The sequence below is a fragment of the Hesperophylax consimilis genome, chromosome 3 (assembly GCF_061612785.1).
Source record: "Hesperophylax consimilis isolate HC1 chromosome 3, BYU_Hcon_1.0, whole genome shotgun sequence".
Taxonomy (NCBI): Eukaryota; Metazoa; Arthropoda; class Insecta; order Trichoptera; family Limnephilidae; genus Hesperophylax; species Hesperophylax consimilis.
The window spans coordinates 6,507,048-6,526,325 of NC_142838.1; the positions used below are offsets into that span (position 1 = coordinate 6,507,048).

The 19,278-nt window shown below is 32.6% G+C and overlaps 1 protein-coding gene across 1 annotated transcript in view; it reads right to left on the bottom strand.

Annotated features, from left to right (window-relative positions):
• LOC149424867 (zwei Ig domain protein zig-8-like) overlaps positions 1-19,278 on the bottom strand; it is a 155,772-nt gene that overhangs the window by 132,023 nt on the left and 4,471 nt on the right. Inside the window, exon 2 of the mRNA XM_089650836.1 lies at positions 15,258-15,591. Within this exon, the coding sequence (XP_089506962.1) occupies positions 15,258-15,375 (118 nt within the window). The 5' untranslated portion in view covers positions 15,376-15,591. The remainder of the gene's footprint in view (positions 1-15,257; positions 15,592-19,278) is intronic.

The window sequence follows — 19,278 nt, forward strand, 5'->3', positions numbered from 1 at the left end:
GTATGTAAGATTCAACCTGACAAGGCAAGGCACGGGTCCTGGGTTCGAGTCCTAGATGTGACCGTATCATTTCTGATTTTTCTGTTTCAGATTTTTGTTTAGGAATCCCTTATATTGTCTTCAATAATTAAATATTACAATTTGAGGTTTTAATCACTAAATTATTCAAAAAATATAATAAGCAGCAATTGTTGATTGAATTACTAGTTGGAAATAAGCTGACATAGCTCAGGGGTTTCAGAGGCCAGACATCAGAAGGCGCGGGTTCAATTCTCGTCAGCTGCATTTATTTTTAATCGGGAAATATTTTCAATTTGTATGGATATTTTTAGCGACTAATTATCGCTTGCAAGTATTTATTTATAAAACACGCCCATATACGCTTTTACTTTATTAATGAATGTGCATACAATATAGTTATAAAAGCGTCAACACGAATAAATGATTAGCTCGTTCAAACAGAACCAATGCATTATTTAAGTTATTGGATAATTTTAACATCAATTTTATTGGAGACGTATATAGCCTCCTTTTGTGTAATTTTGGGTAATTTATACCTTTATAGGGTAATTTTTACCTTTTTTAGTGCTATCTTCCAATTCTCCGTATGAATGTTGTAGTTCCATGATAACTCAACACAGTGACTATTCATATTCAACACACCTTTAAAAAGTGATATAAAGTCATGAAAAACGATGAAAAAATAATAATTTAAACCTAACATAACCTAACCTAACCTACTTAACACAGTTAATAAAGTTTTAGTTTCATCACTTTCCATGACTTTATACAACTTTTTAAAGATGTGATGAATTATCATTTTGATGATTTATCCGGTCACCGAATGTGGTATACAAAACTGTCGTTGCTAAAGTAATAACGCAGGAGAACACAGGAGAGCGAAGGGTACTTTTAATACATATAGAGGGATGAGTAATATCATAAATGTAAATTTCGAGTGGGGGAGGGGTTGGATGATGAATATTTTGACACCTCTGACTCACCTTTCAGAGACAGTGTTTGTTTGTTTTTTACTAAACCACTTTGTTATTTCGGCCATGACGTTAAACTTACCTTTTTAAGCTGTCGTACCCTTAAATTAAATACACCAATCCCAAGAGAAAGTCCAGTTATATTCAATTTTTCAATTAGGTCCTAAATTCTGTATCTAAATTTCGTCAACAAACAATTAGATAATGTTAATTAAGTGTTAATCTCAAGTGACCTACCAGGTAAGTATTGTACTGTATATTTTCTCCATAAATAGTTAAGTAATAACATAGATCGCTTTAGAAATGTATTATAAGTTTGTACAGCGCCCTTGAGGTGTTTTTGCACAAAAACGGCGCTATACAAGTCATCCAAGTATTATTATAATTAAAATATCGAAACAAACATTACTTATTAAAGTAGCGATGTAAACTCTTGGAGGTCAATCAATGCCTATCTTTTTTTGTTTTTACATTAGCTCCCAACACAAGAGGCCCTGAGGAAAATAATTCCCCCTCAGGGCCTATGTCATCTTTGGGGATGCTGTGTGTGGGGTATTTTTAGAAAAGGGAGGAGGGGAAGTTCTGGCAAGGAAAATGGTACAGGGGGTGGGTAGGAATCTGGATGCTAGTGAGTCCAGGAGTGACGGACGAATGAATCCATCCCTCCCACTGCGGTGCAAGACGAAGTTCCGAAAAATTCCAATTGGAGAGGTCGTAAGATCTCTCTAACCAGTCTATGCCGATCCGGCCTGCCAGTTGGTGGACAAACATATCTACCGCCAATCCCGGATAAATCTCCCCCCCATGAACTGAATGTCACTAGACGTAGCAAACCGCTTTAGGTGACCTATGGCAGAGATGTTGGTTACCCAATAGATGGTTGCCGGGGCGGCGGTACCCATACCCGACTCCCAAATTATGCTAATGTGCATATCTTATTGTGACAGTGACAGTGGGCAGAAAATCTGTAATTACCTTTCAGGCTAGTAACTCTTCTAGAACTACTACCTACGCACGTTCACGTTTGATGTCAGCACAATGAGAACGAATCGTTTTTCCAGCCTGCCTACATGTATTATTTTCCTCTTATTGTGTCTAGATATCTCTAAAACTCGGATTTACAAAATCCAAATTTCTTTATGGGGCGACACGAAAATAAAAATAAAATCCCGTACAAAGGGTTAAGCTTACAGGATTTACAATTTCTTAGAGCTCACCTAAAAAATAACATAAATGAAAAAGAAATACAAAATCGAGGTAAAAATACTTGTAAAATAGGATAAATGGAAGACGCTAATAATCAATAAGAATACAACAACCTCAAATGAGAAAAATTACATAATTTATTTATTTTGAGTTTTTGGCAAAACTGATAAGTATTGGTAAGAGGTGTTGAGCCATTTTTAGTATTTTATTTTCTAAACAAGATAGATTGGGTATAAATCTAGAGATAAGAATGTCCAAGAGTGACGGACGTATGAATATACCCATCCCACTGCGGCGCAAGGCGATGGGTCGAGAGACTAGTTGGAGAAGTCAAAGGGTCTCTTCAAACCAGCCTCTCCCGATCTACGTGCCATGCAACTGGTGGGCAGGCGCATCCTGAACACACCTCACCCGACGAACCCGGGGACCCCTGCTAAGTCACCAAACTATCTTGGATCAAAGCTGAGCCTTTTCCGTGGTGGCAGTATTTGATCTAATTTTAACATCTTTAAGTAAATGAGAAGCTAAACATAATTTAAGTAATTTAATAAGATTAACGTAAATAAATAATAAGTAGAAAAAAATAATAATCGAAAGAAAAATAAATGAGAGAAATAGAAAAGAAATAAAGTAAGGAAAAGCAGATGAGAAGCTAAGAAAAAAATACAGTCATGTAGTAGTTGTTTTATTACAGAAGTGAAGTGATCTGTTTGGTATTTACTAACCGTACTTAGTAACAAACTTCACTGTCAATACTAGTTAGTTAGCAGTTATCTAGAAATTTAATACAAGTTTTCAATAATGTTAATATGCATGAATCAAGTCCCTTTACAACTCATCTTACAACGTATCTAAACGTGTGGTAATATGGTTCTCTTGCTTTAAAACAGTGCAGTTGTGAGAGCTTTTGTGAGGTGTATAAAAGAGAAATAAAACCCCCTGTACGGTTAGCGTTATGCGTTCTTTAACCGCATAACGCGTGGTGTGATATATTGGTGGTGGGGGTATGAAATTGTTGGTATCCTACTCCACCCCATAAAGAAAGGGAAAACTAAAACTCATCATTCCTGAAACATCTTCTTTATTTGAACGGCGTAACTAGCGAATTGTACTTAACCACTGGAGCGTTCTGCTATATAATCAATTTTAGCCTTGATCGCTCGGAAATTTTTAAGTGCTTGGAAATTACCCGACCTCTTTCAAAAAATGATATATGCAAAACTTAATATGAAGACATACAAACTGTTTATTATGTTAGAAAGCCATTGAATGCATCTATATTTGATTGTTTATCACATATTTTTAGGATTCATGAAAAAAATATTAAAAACTCGTTAATTAATAAAGCGTAATTTCTGCTTATTATTTACATTAAAAGTGCTGTTTGAAGTACCTACTTGGAGCGATATTAAACAAATGTGATTTATGTATACTATCCATAGCCTACTAGATATATAGCCTTCTATAGCCTGCTATAAATTAATATTCTAGAGTGCATTCTTTGTACTCAAATGATCAATGAATTGTGAGAAAAAAATGTTTGAATTTAAAATCTTTTGATTTCGGTTTTTGAATTGGCCAAATAAGGCAGTGGTGAAGTGCAATGTTTTTATCAACATTATTTTTTTAGTTACTTTTTACAGATTATTTTTACAAAGGTTAGAATGTGTTTTTTTTTGTACAATAAGAAGGTATAAAATTATAATATTAATCAAAATCAGGTGATGGGAGCATTTTAAGACGCTGTTTTTGTGTGGGTTAATATATCCAAAAATTTATATGTATTATGAATAATTTATTCATTTTGAGTTAAAATAATATTATCGTTGAATCTAAAAATAGTGTTAGAGTAAATACGCTAAAATACAAATAACATAAATTTACAACCATATAATATCATGATTTAATGTTTTACAAACAATCCAAGCACGAATGTAATGGAAATATTGACGTTGCAGTATGTATGTGTTTGAAATATTTTAGTGAGAAGTGAAACATACAGGTTTATTAAGAATTTGTAAGAATAGTGCTTTAATGTTTCAATAATTCAGCTATATTTATTTACATATTAATTCTCATATTCTCAGATTGCGTTGTGTCAACAATTATCGCATTGATCTTTATGATTCCCATTGATATAAATCTCAAATAACTTAAAAATATATTAAATACACTATGAAATGAAATATACATATAACCTGTAATTTTGAAGGTGTCCGCGGTCGAGGGGTAAGGCTCTTGACCTACAAGCTGGCCTTTTAATTTGGGTTATTTCACAATTGACTCAATTAAACTAAAACATAGTATATTTGCGGCACGTTCCAGATCCACTATTCCACTATCGCCCTAGTGTAAGACCACCGTTCAAAATTAAAACGTTGCTTGAAATAGCTTAGGCCGTGTTTGATGATCAGATCTAAATAGCCAGGTACTTCTCCACCTTTCTTTTTCCCATATCCTTCCCCTCCCCAATATCTCCAGCCTCACAACATACTCCGATTGGGGATGCCATAGTCTCACTGGCTCCATACGGTTGAGAGCAGTTAGAACTCTAATGCGGTATTTAAATTAAATAGGTTAAGTAAGAAAGTTGTAGAAAATGAGACTTAAATTAATATGAAATCAAATTTTTTAAGTGTTTAAAAAGGTATCATTAAAGAAGGGTTATTTTAAAAAGTAATTTAATTATTTTAAGCATCTTAGTCGTTTTATGAAAATGTTTTAATATCAAATTATTTTGTACCTTTAAAACTGAGATTCTTATTGAGTTCAACAAGAAATGTTTTCAATTTAAACATAAATTTTAATTTTTTTTTCTCATTTTTGTCTTCTGTCGAGTACCTTCAAACTTATGTCACAAATTTCCCTCGTTTCTGTCGTGTACCTGTGCCTAGCCTGGTAGCTGGTACAGTTAGTTGTTGTTCAGCCAAACTTCGGTAATATATCTGCGGGAGAGGCTTAATGGGGCGCGTAAATTTAATTGTTCGCCGGACCGGGATTACACGTTAAAGTACAAACGTGTTTTTAATATTGCCGCCCGCCCTAACCCGCGCAGCCTCGCACGATCCGTCCTACAATCCTCAGTACGTGCTTTCAACACGACGCAATAAAAACATGATTTTTTAAAAATAAATAATGCTAAAATGATTGTTGAAGGGATCACAGTGCGTGTTGTGGAGGATTTACAAACATTGTTGGATAGATAGATGAGTGAACGAGAGCTTGCTGAGTACTCATTGTTTGAGATTCAAAATATTACAAAGGAGTAGATAAAAATTTGATCTCATCTAAAAAATATTTGGTATGTACAAAGTTATCAATTTTCATGAGATTTTTTCATGTGAGTAATCGCACTGAATAAAACTGTATTTTTTCAATTTGACAAGAGTCCCAACTGCTGCCAACCGTCTGGAGCCAGTGAGACTATGGCATCCTTAATTGGATATGCTGTGAGGCTGAAGTGTTGAGAGGTAGGAGATGAGGAAGAGGAAGGTGTGGGAAATACCTGGCTATTCAGATCTGGTCTGAGGTAGCCATTTCAACTAAATTTTCAATTCTCAATGGTGGTCTTCCGCCGGGCGATACTAAGAGTATCTTCGACTCTAGAAATTGTCGCATAGACCTATACTTTACATTATTTGAAATAAATGAATTGTGAAGTGGCACCAATTAATCAAATAAAATTTTCATGCGCATGCCGGGATTTGAAGCCACGACCTTCGGATTGCTACCCGAGATCCTTTCAGGAGACCCAAGGTAAAATATTTTCCGTCATGGCCTATGTCTTCGTTGGAGATGCTGTGTAGAAGGTATTTTTAGGAAAGGAAGGGGAGGAAGTTCTGGGAAGGCAAAAGCTATGAAAGGTGGGTAGGAATCTGGAGACCAGTATGTCTAGCAATGACGAACGAATGAATCCATCCATCCCACTGCGATGCAATGCGGTGTTCTCTCAGAGAGTCCTGCTAGAAAGGTCAAAGGGTCTCCCTCAACAGTCTTTCCTGATCCAGCCTGCCACGTAGTTGGTGGACATCTGTCGTTAACACCCAGAAAAACGTTTCCACCATGAACCCGGGCACCCCTACTAAGTCACCAACTTGTAATGACTTACGGCAGAGGTATTGGTTATCCAATAAATGGTTCTAGATGCGGTACCAATACTTCCTAACAGCCTCCCAAATTATCTACAATCTTTTTTACTTTTCCTTAAATTTCATTCACAATTTAATTAAATACTTTTATTTTTTTTACATTGGAACTGGATAGCTTAATTTACTGAATGTTAAAAATCATTTTGATTTTAAACATTAATTAAACAACTTCGGAGAATATTACTAATACAAACCGTTTTCCTTGACCCGATAACACAGTTATTTTCGAGCAGACATTTTCTGAAACAAATGTGTTCGCCTCAAAACCAATTAAACTTTATGCCAATTTGATATTTTTGAGACACATTTTTAAAAATGTCGTTACTAAAATGAGACTCTGACATATATTTTTAATAATCTGTCCCGTCAGCTCGTCTGATACCCAATTAATTCTATCTAAAACAAACGTTATTTTGGTACGGTTATATAGACACTAGGTTATTTCAAAAATTATTTTTGTAATAACCAATAAAATGTCTATAAATAACCTGACTTCATCAAATCATTGATTTGCCAACAGTTTGTTTTCAATATAAAACTTTTAATTGGTTATTCGTATGGTTTCTCCATACAAAGTTTTTGTATGGAGTATGTTTGCTAATGAAAGTTGTTAAAATGAGACTCTGACATATATTTTTAATAATCTGTCCCGTCAGCTCGTCTGATACCCAATTAATTCTATCTAAAACAAACGTTATTTTGGTACGGTTATATAGACACTAGGTTATTTCAAAAATTATTTTTGTAATAACCAATAAAATGTCTATAAATAACCTGACTTCATCAAATCATTGATTTGCCAACAGTTTGTTTTCAATATAAAACTTTTAATTGGTTATTCGTATGGTTTCTCCATACAAAGTTTTTGTATGGAGTATGTTTGCTAATGAAAGTTGTTAGAAGAAAGCTTAGAAAGAACTTTTAGTTATTTCACCATCTTGTAGACATTAGTGTATTTTCTCACATTGATGTCACGTTATAAATAACGTAAGTAAATACGGGAAATACTACAGAAATACAATTTGGTTACCAACGCATTAAGTAAATTTATTATGTAGCTAACAAGTAAACAAATGTTGGAAATAAACTGAAGTGATGCATATCTCGCCATTTGTAAAGCGGACATTAGTAAAAGAATAAGAGTTGGCGCCAAGCCACGAGGAGACGGAAGGGACGGCATTAAGCTTTGGCTCATAGGAACGGGGAGGATGATTTTATCTTAAATTTGATAAAATCCTACCGAAAGATCTGACCTGGTGAACCCCTAACGTAATATTGTAATATGAAACCTTGAATTTAATTCAGCCTATGAAATTCACCTGAATTAAAGTCACGCTGGTACATATTCGTGAAACGAATTTACATTTACTTATTATGTGTTTTTTTACTATATCTTTTGACATTGAAAATTTAAAAAGTTTTCCGAATATGATCGTGAGAAAAAATAAGTTTCTGAAGTCTGAAAATGGAAATTTTTCATGTTCTTTTTTTTAAAAAAAGAAACGCAGGTAGATAAATTTAGAAGCTGTGCGTAGGCTAGATTTTCAATGCAAGATATTAGTTAAAGCCCTCGCATTCCAAATTTGTACCCATTTATAAAACATTCAAAAAATAAAAATAAATGTTTTTCGAGTTAATATTTCTACATTTTTAAGCCGAAACGGTATTGTGCTCCGAAACGTATTAAAACACGTTTTTTCTCTTATTTTATAAGTTATAAGTATAGAAAAATTCACAGTGTATCTTTATATGCAACTTTTGCATTAGCATTCCTCCAGATATTTTTGCTATATTTCAAACGAATCGTGTTTTATTAAAAATTTTCACCATTTTCGCTTGATTAATATAGTTTTTTTTAATATCAGCGCGCTCCCTCTAACTCTAACAATCGTAAGTAATCGGGAGTACAGACCCCTTCGCCTAAGGGTTTTGAAACATTCAAATAAAGTTCATTCCCCTCCAATCTGTCTGCATTTATTCTTATTTCACAATATGTGCATTTTGTACTTTGTGATGTTTTTTAATAACTGCTTAATTACATAGCAAAGATTTTTTTTCAGGTTTACATTTAAAAAAATATACTCAACCCAACCTGACTTTCAAATCAATTTTACCATTAAAAATAACAAAACATATTCTTTATAGTTCTTTAATCACTGGATTAAGTACTCTCAATTAAAGTAGGGCCGAACCGAGAAAATTATAATAATTTAATGTTGTAATTCATAGTGCAGATTTATTTTCGTATTATACAAAATAGTACAAGGCCGCGAGATTCATTTAATCAACTCCAATGTAGTAATTTTGGTTTTGACACTTTTTAAAGTAAGCTTTCTGGCGTGAAAATAACAGCTTACCACGATCAATCAAAACACGACAATCTTTGAGGTATACTTTTAAGGTTACAAATATATTTTTTATTTACTGGCCTTTTATAAATTTTATACACTGGAAAATATTACACTCAAAAGTAAGTAATATCAATATTAGTTTGCGTCGTAATACCTTTTAGGTAATGTGATAATTTAAATCATTTTTTATTTAATATTACTATTCAATGATTAAACTCAATTTATGAATGAAATGATTTTTCACTCATTTTGTTATAAGTAGGCAAAGTGTTAACTAAAAATATTTTCTTCCAGACTTATTGCTTAGAGTGGGTGTTTAAATATTGTGTAACGACTTACTAATCGGATATATAAAGTGTGGCACCCACTTAAAGTGTTTATTCGATCAATTTTTTGCTAAACTTTGGGAAGTTTCTAAAAATAAGTATCAATATTGAAATATTAAAGGCATTTGAAAAACATAGGTTAAATAATGTGCTTGTCAGCAACACTGAACATAAGGATTGATTGAAGTTGAGAAAACTGATTAACTTGAGCTTACTAGTAAGGCTTTTTTCGTATATTATTGGGTATTCATAATGGAAGTACGGTATTTTAATTATTTAAGCTCTGAATACTCTATTGACGATTAATTAATAAATTTATTTATTTAATCACGCCTTGAAGGCTTTTATTTGTATAAATTGTTCTACGTAAGTTATTCAGGAGTTCCATAATAACGGCCTTACTAATAAACGTGTTTTAAATTTTACATAATTTATAAATAACCATTAGTGTGAGGAAAATTCTTGTGGATCAGTTGTGTAAAATTTGAAACACGTTTATCAGTAAGATTTACTTGTGTTTGGTACAAAACATATTAAACTGAGTGTGAACGATATAAGCAGGTACATACAATAGATGTTATCATAGAAAGTTGTACAAAGGAGTTCAATGAATGTTTTTAATAACAAGAAAACAAAATAATTACGGTGAATAACGTAGTTACAGAGCAACATGGAGTAACTTAGTTTATATTTAGAAAAATAAACATGAAAAATGTAATAATGTTTGTTTATTACAGCTGAACAAAGCTGCGGGTGAAATACTCTGTCTGCCATATTGAGTTAACCTTATATCTGTTAGGGATAGTGTGTTCCTAATGGTAGTAGTGGTATCCAGAGGCGTGCACTGTTCGCAATTTTTTTTGGATCATAATTAATGAACCAATTCGTCGAATATTTGAGTTGAAAGTTGAATATTGTTTTTTGGAAAATTTAATTTTTTCAAAAATGTCAGGAATCCAAATATTTTCTTCAAGGTGTTACAGTTTTTTAGCCTCTGTGAACTGCATATCACTGGTGAGAGATTAGATAGATAAATAATTAATTTATTTTCATAATTTTAAATTAGGTACGCAAATAATAAAGGTTTAATCGCGGCGTGGCGTTCGATACTTTTAATATAATACAATTACTTAACCTTTTTAAAAAACCATGTTTTTCAGTTAACCTTATTTTGTAAGCCAATCTCGTACCTGGATCGATATTCATATTTATGAGAGCTTTTAACTAATTATTTTTCTAATCCGGCCAAGTTTTCAGCTTGGCCGCAGAGTCGGTTTCTGCATGTACCTATTTATTGTTTGGGCTATACAAAAATACAAACAAACATCCGTTTAATAGGAGAATCAGATATTATTTTTATTCCGCGGTCGACCCGATAAAAAACATTCACCCATTACATTGTCCACTAACAAAAGAAAATCCCGCGGAGATAAATAATTTGTTTTTTTTTTCAAAATTATATATTAGTTTTGGTGAATGACGATAATTCTTCAATATCAGCAGTATAATATGTCAGTGTCTTCAATATGTCAGCAGATAATTTTCTATCATATTATATTTTGGTGATAACTTTTAATGAATTGCTTAATATATAAGATGACAAGCAAAAAGTATCATTTATATATATATCTCAAAACGGAGAAATATGTTTCTAATAATAATAAATAATAATATTTTGATGATTTATATAGTGCCGTTTTTGTACAAAATCACCTCAAGGGTGTATCTGATGTATCCTTACGTAAATAGTCCATATTAAGATAGATATATTTGAAATGAATTAATTAATCCACAAAATCCAAAATTGATTAATACGCACGAATACAACATTTATGAAAACATCACAAGTACATGAACACTAAACGAGACAAAATATCTTTCTTGAAGGCTTAACAACAGTAAATGGATTGAATATATTAAAAAAAAAACTGTATGCTCTTAAGGTTAGTGAGTAATGTACTGCTGAAAGAATACAATATAATTTAAAAAATTTTAATGTGTATTTTTATGTTAAGAAAGTGAAATATGTATATTTCTTTTATCTTAAAAAATAAAAAAAATAATTTAAATTTTCTATGGGTTTACAAACAATGTTGAATGAAATGATTTCAGGATTTGGCGGCTTGAATAGATTAATGTGAACACACTCTGAGTGGGATTTTTTCAATCAATATCGGAGGCACTGAGTTTGAAGGACCACAAAAGGTTAAAACATAAATTCTCGTGTCAAACTGCCGGCCATAAAACAATTAATAATTATTTGATCAGTACCAGAGCAATAAATTATCATTGAGGCCGTCAAACGAAACCCGCACGTGCGGATTTTCATTGATCCCTGGCGAAATTAGTCAGGAACCTTTTGTTTTGACAAACATATATTGTGATATGACCGTAGATACCGTGAATATATTTGAATAATAATATCAACACGTCGTATATAAAATCATAATAAAATTTCTTTATCTAGACGCTTGAAGAATATTTGATGGATTCGATCAAATATTAAAATTAAAAGGTTCATGTCTGATATTACAGAACGAAAACCAGTATTTTGATTGCATTAAATTCTTAGGATTTACTAACTTCAGAAAGGATATTACAGGGAATATGTCAGTTATGATTTTCTAATGTGTCAATTAAATTCATAAAAAGTATCCAAAAATAGAATAATTAATTAATATAATAATAATATCTTTATTTAGGAAAGTTTACACATTACAACTATGCATATATGTTAAGGTGTACATTAATTTGTAACTTTTATATATAAGGTTATAAATTTAACAAAAATTAAGAACTATTTATACAAACATAATATTTTGAAGGTAAATAGACAATAAAAGCACAGTTGTGGTTTCTCAAATACCGCCTCACTAGGCTAGCCTGTGTTGAGGCAGAATTATTTGTGTTAGTTCCTAATACCATTGAACATACCTATACTTGTATTAAGAAGTATTCGCTCAATAATGTGGTGGTAATGTGGTGACTTCAATAACTGCAAATTTGGGTGAATGCACCGGTAAAGGCCCTATTCTTATTTTTAATCCAAATTTTTACATTATCTTTGAAATTTTTTTGTGAATCACATTGTTTTATGCTGTCTGGAAGAATGTTGTAGAGTCTTGTCGCAAAGTATTTAAAATTTCGTTGACCAAACGTAGTATGTGTTTTCGGAATTTGTAATAAGATTTTATTATTGCTTCGAGTACATCGTGTATTTGAACTTTTTATGTAGTAATTATTTATATTTGAGTATAGATGAGTTAAGATAGTTTTTGCATATAGCTGCCGAACATCGAATACATTCATAATATTAAAAATTAGATTTGAGTCTGTAATTATAGGTAGCCTTAGAATTATTTTTAAAATTATTTTCTGAGCCTTTATGATTGGGTCTAGTGCAAATGAAGTGCCGCCTCCCCATGCTATGATACCATACTCAATAATAGATTGGCAGACTGCAAAATAAATCATTTTCAGGTCTTGAAAGCCGAGAAAGTTTCGTATGATTCTAAAAAAGTGCATGGTTTTTCTAATTTTGTTTGCAATTATTTGGGTATGAAGGTTCCATTTGAGATATGGATCAATGGTGAGGCCGAGGTACTTCATCTGAGTAGAGCGCTCAATGTAGGGGCACTGACAACATTCATCGGAATTCAAACACGAGTGTATTCTGATGGAGGCATCATCAGGAGGTTGACCAGTAATATTAATACTAGGTGTGACATATTTAGTTTTCTCTGTGTTCAGTGTGAGCGTGTTTATATCCAACCATTTTTTTACCATGCTTATGTCCGTTTCAGCTTTTTTGTAGACAGCTAGCCAAGTGTCAGCTTCAAACAGTAAGACGGTGTCATCGGCAAAACTAACGATTTTCCCCTGAATATTAATGTTGCATAAGTCGTTAATATACAACAGGAACAAAGACGGACCTAATATACTACCTTGTGGTATACCGTAGTTAGATGAACAAGTGTTGCTAAGTATGTTATTTATTTTAACTTGTTGCTTGCGCTCATTAAGGTAACTTTTAAAAAAGTTAAGTTCGTTTCCCGTAATACCGATTTGTTCAAGTTTGTTTATTAATTTACTGTGTGATATTGTATCAAAGGCTTTGGAAAGATCTAAGAAGATTGAAATACATTTTTTCCTTTTGTCAAGGTGTTTTACAATGAAATCTGTGACAGCGGCAATAGCGTCCGAGGTGCTCTTGTTTTCTTGAAACCCGTATTGATTTTCTGAGATCAGTTTATGGCTCACGAGGAATCTTACCAGCTGTGAGTTGATGACTTTTTCAAATACTTTTGATAGGCTTGTTAGTAGGGTTATTGGTCGGTAATTATTTATATTAGTCTTGTTTCCTGTTTTATGTATAGGAATAACGATACCTTGTTTAAGATTTGAGGGGAAGTGGCCCTGAGTGATACTAAGGGTAAAGTGGTACTAATTACTCAACTAATTCATATAAAAGCGGAAATTCTATAATTAACAGACCTGAATTATTAAACATGATATCTTTACATAAACCTCGCAAACCAACATCGAAGCAATATTTAGGCCGAAACTCCAATACGGAATCACAATTTATTTATTGTTTATTTACGTTGTATCTTTTTTACGTTGGAAATTTTTACCTCACTAGGACAAGCCTGGGTTGAGGTTTATAATTTAACAAAATAATAAAAATAAAAAATAGCACTAAGATTATATATGAAGAGAAAAATATTGTTACATTAACGGTTCTACGAATTGGGTACCTACATGGTACCTATTAATCTAATTCCAGCCAATTTATTACAGTATAATGTAGTATACATTATTATTTTCGTTGTATATTAAATTGTATATTTCCTTCGCCGAAAACAGGATTTGGGTGGTGATTGTAAGGATGTCGTTGACATGTTTAACGCATCAATCATTAAATATAAACAGGTTTTATTAGAAATTATATAGATAAGCAGAAAAACATATCTAATTAAACAAACTGTCAAGCTCTGCTTTGACTTATTTATTGCACTATTCGTAATCCACTATTTTTTCCATCTTGCATTGTTGTGTTAGTATTTTATTTTTGTGATGTTATGCTCATTTAGTCAATTTTGTGTTCAAAAAATAAACATGTGAAACCCCAGCTGGGCGTGAAATTCAAAATAAATAAATTACTTGCGAAAGAGTAACATCTAGAAAATCTAAATTTATTCCCAACAAAAAGTATTCCGATTAAAAAACAATCAGAAAAAACCATTCAAATATCAATTCTCGTTGAAGTCTACCACTCTTTGATTGGTGAAAGACAAACCATTCAAAATAAAAAATTCTCAGGATGGGTTGTTTCACAAAATTTTGAACAATTTGTCACATTTCAAAGTTGATTTTCAATTTTTGTGAAGGTTCTATTCATGTTCTGTTGTGATTTCAGTTTTGTGAAGCAACTGGCCAATAAAGATACAATAATAAAACTTGAATAGAAACTTCGCAAAACTTGAAAATCAACTTTAAAATTTGATGAATTGTTCGATATACCTGAATCAACCAAATTATTAAATGACACTTGTGAAAAAATTGTCCCTACGATTGATAATTTTATTATATATTCCATAATACATGTATATTATTGCAACTGCACAGAATACAGTTTTTAACATAATATTATTGTTCTGCATGGGTTATATATAATTTAAACAGCAAATTTTACTCTGTGATTACCGTTGCACTAAATTTTATTGTATGTCATATGCTTATAAAAGCCAATGTGAGCATACCATATAAAAAAATATTATGCAGTAAAAAAATACCTTCATCAACAAAAGATCAAATATAAAAAAAACTGTAATTTATAGGTCATTGATACAAAATTCGTCACTTAATAAAAAAACAACTGTAAATACTATACTTTTTTTATAGATTAAACACCTTTATCACTATCTTCCACGTTTTTGTTAATCACCTGAACCTTTTCACCTTTAGACAGGCATCTTCGAGCTGGTACAATTTATAAATGTGCAATATGGTACAAAGCCAATGACGCTCATTCCTGATCCTGGCTTAGATGCCATAGAATTAGTTAAAAAATGCGAAGTCTGTATGGTCATTAACAAAAGCGGAAAAAGTTATAAAGGTGTTTCAGTTCATAAACAGTCATCCATGAAATAAAGTTTTCAAAATTTAAATGATCCTTAAATATGTAGTACAAGGTCCGATGTATGTAGGGTATTTGTGAATAATTGGTCTTACCTGAGCAGAACAGGAAGTACACGGCAATGGCCCACACGGGAATGTGGCACGAGGTATGTGGAATTTGGAAGTATTTCCTCCCACAGTTCTGGGAGGAGTCTCTCCTTAATTTCTCCATCACGTGATCTGCTGCTTCATTCTGACGTCACTACTACTTGTCTCAAATCACTTCAACTAAACAGTCACTTTTTATTAAAAAATTGTTTGTTTCACCATATATTATTTAAGTTATGTTTTAGGTTTTTAACATTATTTTTATTCACAGTTAATATAATATTAGTTTTTTTAGTAAGTGTCCAAAATGTTACACATTAAAGTGTTTTCATGAACAAACCTACGAGAGAAAACATATTGTTGGTAATTTTTAGTTTTTAGATATTTCATCAATAAATTATTGTATTTATTAATATAATAATTTGTACTGTTTACACTACAAAGGAATAAAATGAATCGGTATGGACTGAGATGTATGATGAAAACAATATTTGGACTGGAATCATTCCTTAGTTCATATTCCATAAAAGGGTAGGACCAATTATTCTTTCACAGAGCTTGGATAATTCATCAAATATGAAAGTTAGTTATTAAGTGCTTTGAAAGTATTTTTTAATTTCTTTGAAACAACTGGCCCATAATGGATAAAAACAGAAGTTGAATGGAACTTTCACAGAACTTTTTATTGATAAAATTTTAAGTTTTGTGAAACAACTGGCCTTTAGTTTGTTAATCCAGAGCAGAAAAGCATGACATGAAGTATGTTGGCTAGTTTTGTGATACCAGAAGAAAAATGCCTCAACTCCAAAAGTTTTCTGACATAAAATAGGGCGCAAAAAGAAAACAATCCTCAAGCTGCACTTTGGGAAGCTCATAGTTCGGGGATAAATCAGCCGGCGTGGAAAAGTGTGCTAATTCAAATTTACGGCTATTTTTGTGCTTCAGAATCGTCCATAGAGAACATTCGCGGAAAGTTTTATTATGCTCCTAATGAAAAAGGATTTTTTTAACCTTTGATGATAACTTTCATGCGAAAACCGCAAAAAAAGTTCGCAGAACAAAAAAGCCGCCGGCGGTTTACAAAAGATCTCAGCGCTTTATTGCTTTCATTAAGGGCGGAGAGAATGGGTACATTTTGAGGAAAGGCTCCTTTCCTTTTTAAACCTACTGGCGGTCGGTAAGCGGGTAATGTAAAAATACAAGTTGGAATTTGGCAGTCGTAATAGAATAAGCCGCTAGAAAAATGGGTCGTAAAGAAAATTTTCAATTAGGTTTTTTTTATGCGTAGAAAAAAGGCACGTTTGTTTCATGAAAGTGATTAAATTCTATCCTAAACCAACAAGCGGCCTCCATTCGGACATCCCGAGGTTCGCCCTTTAGAATAGGTGAAATCGTTCTACTTTCGGGATGAAATAATAATACGGGCGGTCGTCAAGATTAGACTCGGAACTCGACTAATTCCTACTATCCAAGTAAATACTCACGCACATTTTGAGAGTTGTGCCTGAACGAATCTGTTTTTTTTTTCTAGAAAATGCCTAAAATTCCTACGCTGCTAAGCGGATTCAAGTTAGATCGTCAATAAATAAAAACAAATAATTACCCGCTTATGTCCCTATCTACTTCAGCTTCATCCAAATATCCCGACCGACAACAATACTAATAATATATTGGGCACGATTAAGTGTTTAAATATTTTTATTGTGTGTTATTAAAACGTCTGGGCTAATGAATGGGGCCATTTGGAGACCTCGGAGTGTGGAGTAAACCGAAGCGAGGCGGAGGCCGTATAGCGGCCAGTATTCAGTTATTCCTCCGAGGGGTTGTGATTTAAGCCACATTTTAAGCCCCTCTGTACGCCATACGACCGCATGGCTTAACCCGCCGTGAGCCCTTCGCGCATACCAAACCAAACTCTCCTCTCTCCTATATATCTCTTCTCTCCCCGTCCTCGCTTCTCCTTCTCTCCCAACTAGCTTCTACTCGTCTCCACTCCGGGAAAGAGTCGCAGTTTAAAAAAAAAACTTATGGCTGTTGTATCTGACCCTTATGTCCCTTGCACGATTTTACGTAAATTAGAAAATAATACTTATACAAAACTAAATCAAAAACACGCTGAGCTCAGTTATATGTAAACAGTTATAAATTATAAATTACTAGTGTCGCCTTGCTAGAAATTTACCAAACTAAAGTGATTAATTAATATAGCTAAAGTGATTTATTATGTTTTATTTCTTACATAGAATATTCAAGTAGGCACCTTTTAATAATCTTGCCGTGCCTGGTATATTTTGAACCTATCCTTTTGAATTTTGTATTTAATTTTTCACATAATTCTAGTATTTTAGGTATTTTCTTGTTAATATTTAACCTGATTTTTTCAATATCACCGAGAAATTTTCAAACAAAGGGATTAAAAACAGTCTAGGGTTATGTTGCTATACATGTATTTCAGGTGTTTTTGACAGAGACCATGGAATGATAAATAATCCTTAGGTTTGGCATATTTACATACGTCATTATCGATTCACCTTATCTTCATTGTCTTTCCGGACATCCCCGACTTCTTATTTCAATTCCTTTGCGCATTACATGTTTTTTGATTCATCAAATCTCTAAAGTATTTTTACATTATTTAACCCGTTGACTTCATCATATCTCGTACTATCCCAGCTGCATATAACGCTTTAATTTAATTTTATCATTAGGTACATACCTATTATTATTTTTTTTGTGTCACTGTTATTTTAATGTAATAGTTGTAGATATATATATATATATACAACTACATGCTATACAATATATATATATAAAGATATAAATACAACTATTACATTAAAGAGTATATTTATAATGTAATAGTTGTAGTTAAAATTATATGTAGCCGGGATAGAACAAGATATGATGAAGTCAACGGGTTAAATAATGTAAAAACACTTTAGAAATCTAATGATTCAAACAGCATGTAATGCGCAAAGGAATTGTAAGAAGAAATCGGGGATGTCCGGAAAGACAATAAAGATAAGATGAATCTTATGAATCGATAATGACGAAACAAATATCATGAAACATCGTAGACTGGGATTGAATTATCCTCCTAGTCCTGCTGAATTAAAAAGTTAAATAAAACAAATAATCTAAAAAATATCCCGGCATATCCCGGCATCCAGACGCCCGCGCTACCCTAGTAACAAGCAGCACCCGAGCCAACGTGTACTGACACAGCCTCTCACACGGCGTACGTGTTACTGCGCCTTCACTGTTCACTACATGAGTTATATGGCTTCGCACGGGGCCAAATTTATACTAATATTTTTTACTGTTCTTTTTTCAATGAGTAGAGAGCCTTCACTTAACTGAATATTATTACTGGGAACGGGTCCACAGGGGCTGACTTGTTTTTTATAGGTTTTTTTTTACTATTATTATCGAATAAGGATATTAAAATAACAAAGCTATACTTTTTACGACACGGAAAAAATGTGCTGGTATTAAACTCTTCACAAGGTCGAGCAAGTAAAAAATTTATAGATGTTTGCCTTTTATTCCGCTATTTGAATAAAAATTAAAAAGAAATATCCATCGCAAAGCTAAAGAAAAAAATATTTGATCACCCACGTAGTCTTTTTTTTTTACTTCCGATTTAGTTGTCCGGGTTAAGTCTTCCCCAAAGGAAAAACTTAACCCTTCCACTCACTTTTCCACAAATGATCAGCTAGTCAATCAACACTATGTAAGTGCATTATATAAGTAAAATAAATACAAAACAATACAAGAACAACAACACGTCAAATCACCAGATATCAAATGGGAAAAAAAATTCACCGTCTCCAGATATTTTCATATCAGAGGGTTCGGCTCGGTAGAACTTCTAACAGGGCCTATAAATCCTACTGATCCCTCAACATAAATATTTAAAAAATCTTTTGTTATCCTACATGTATTCAAAATGACCGACTTTTGCATCTTTATATATAAATTTTTTGATAGATCTAATACGCCTAAATTTTTAATTAGAGAGCTAGGT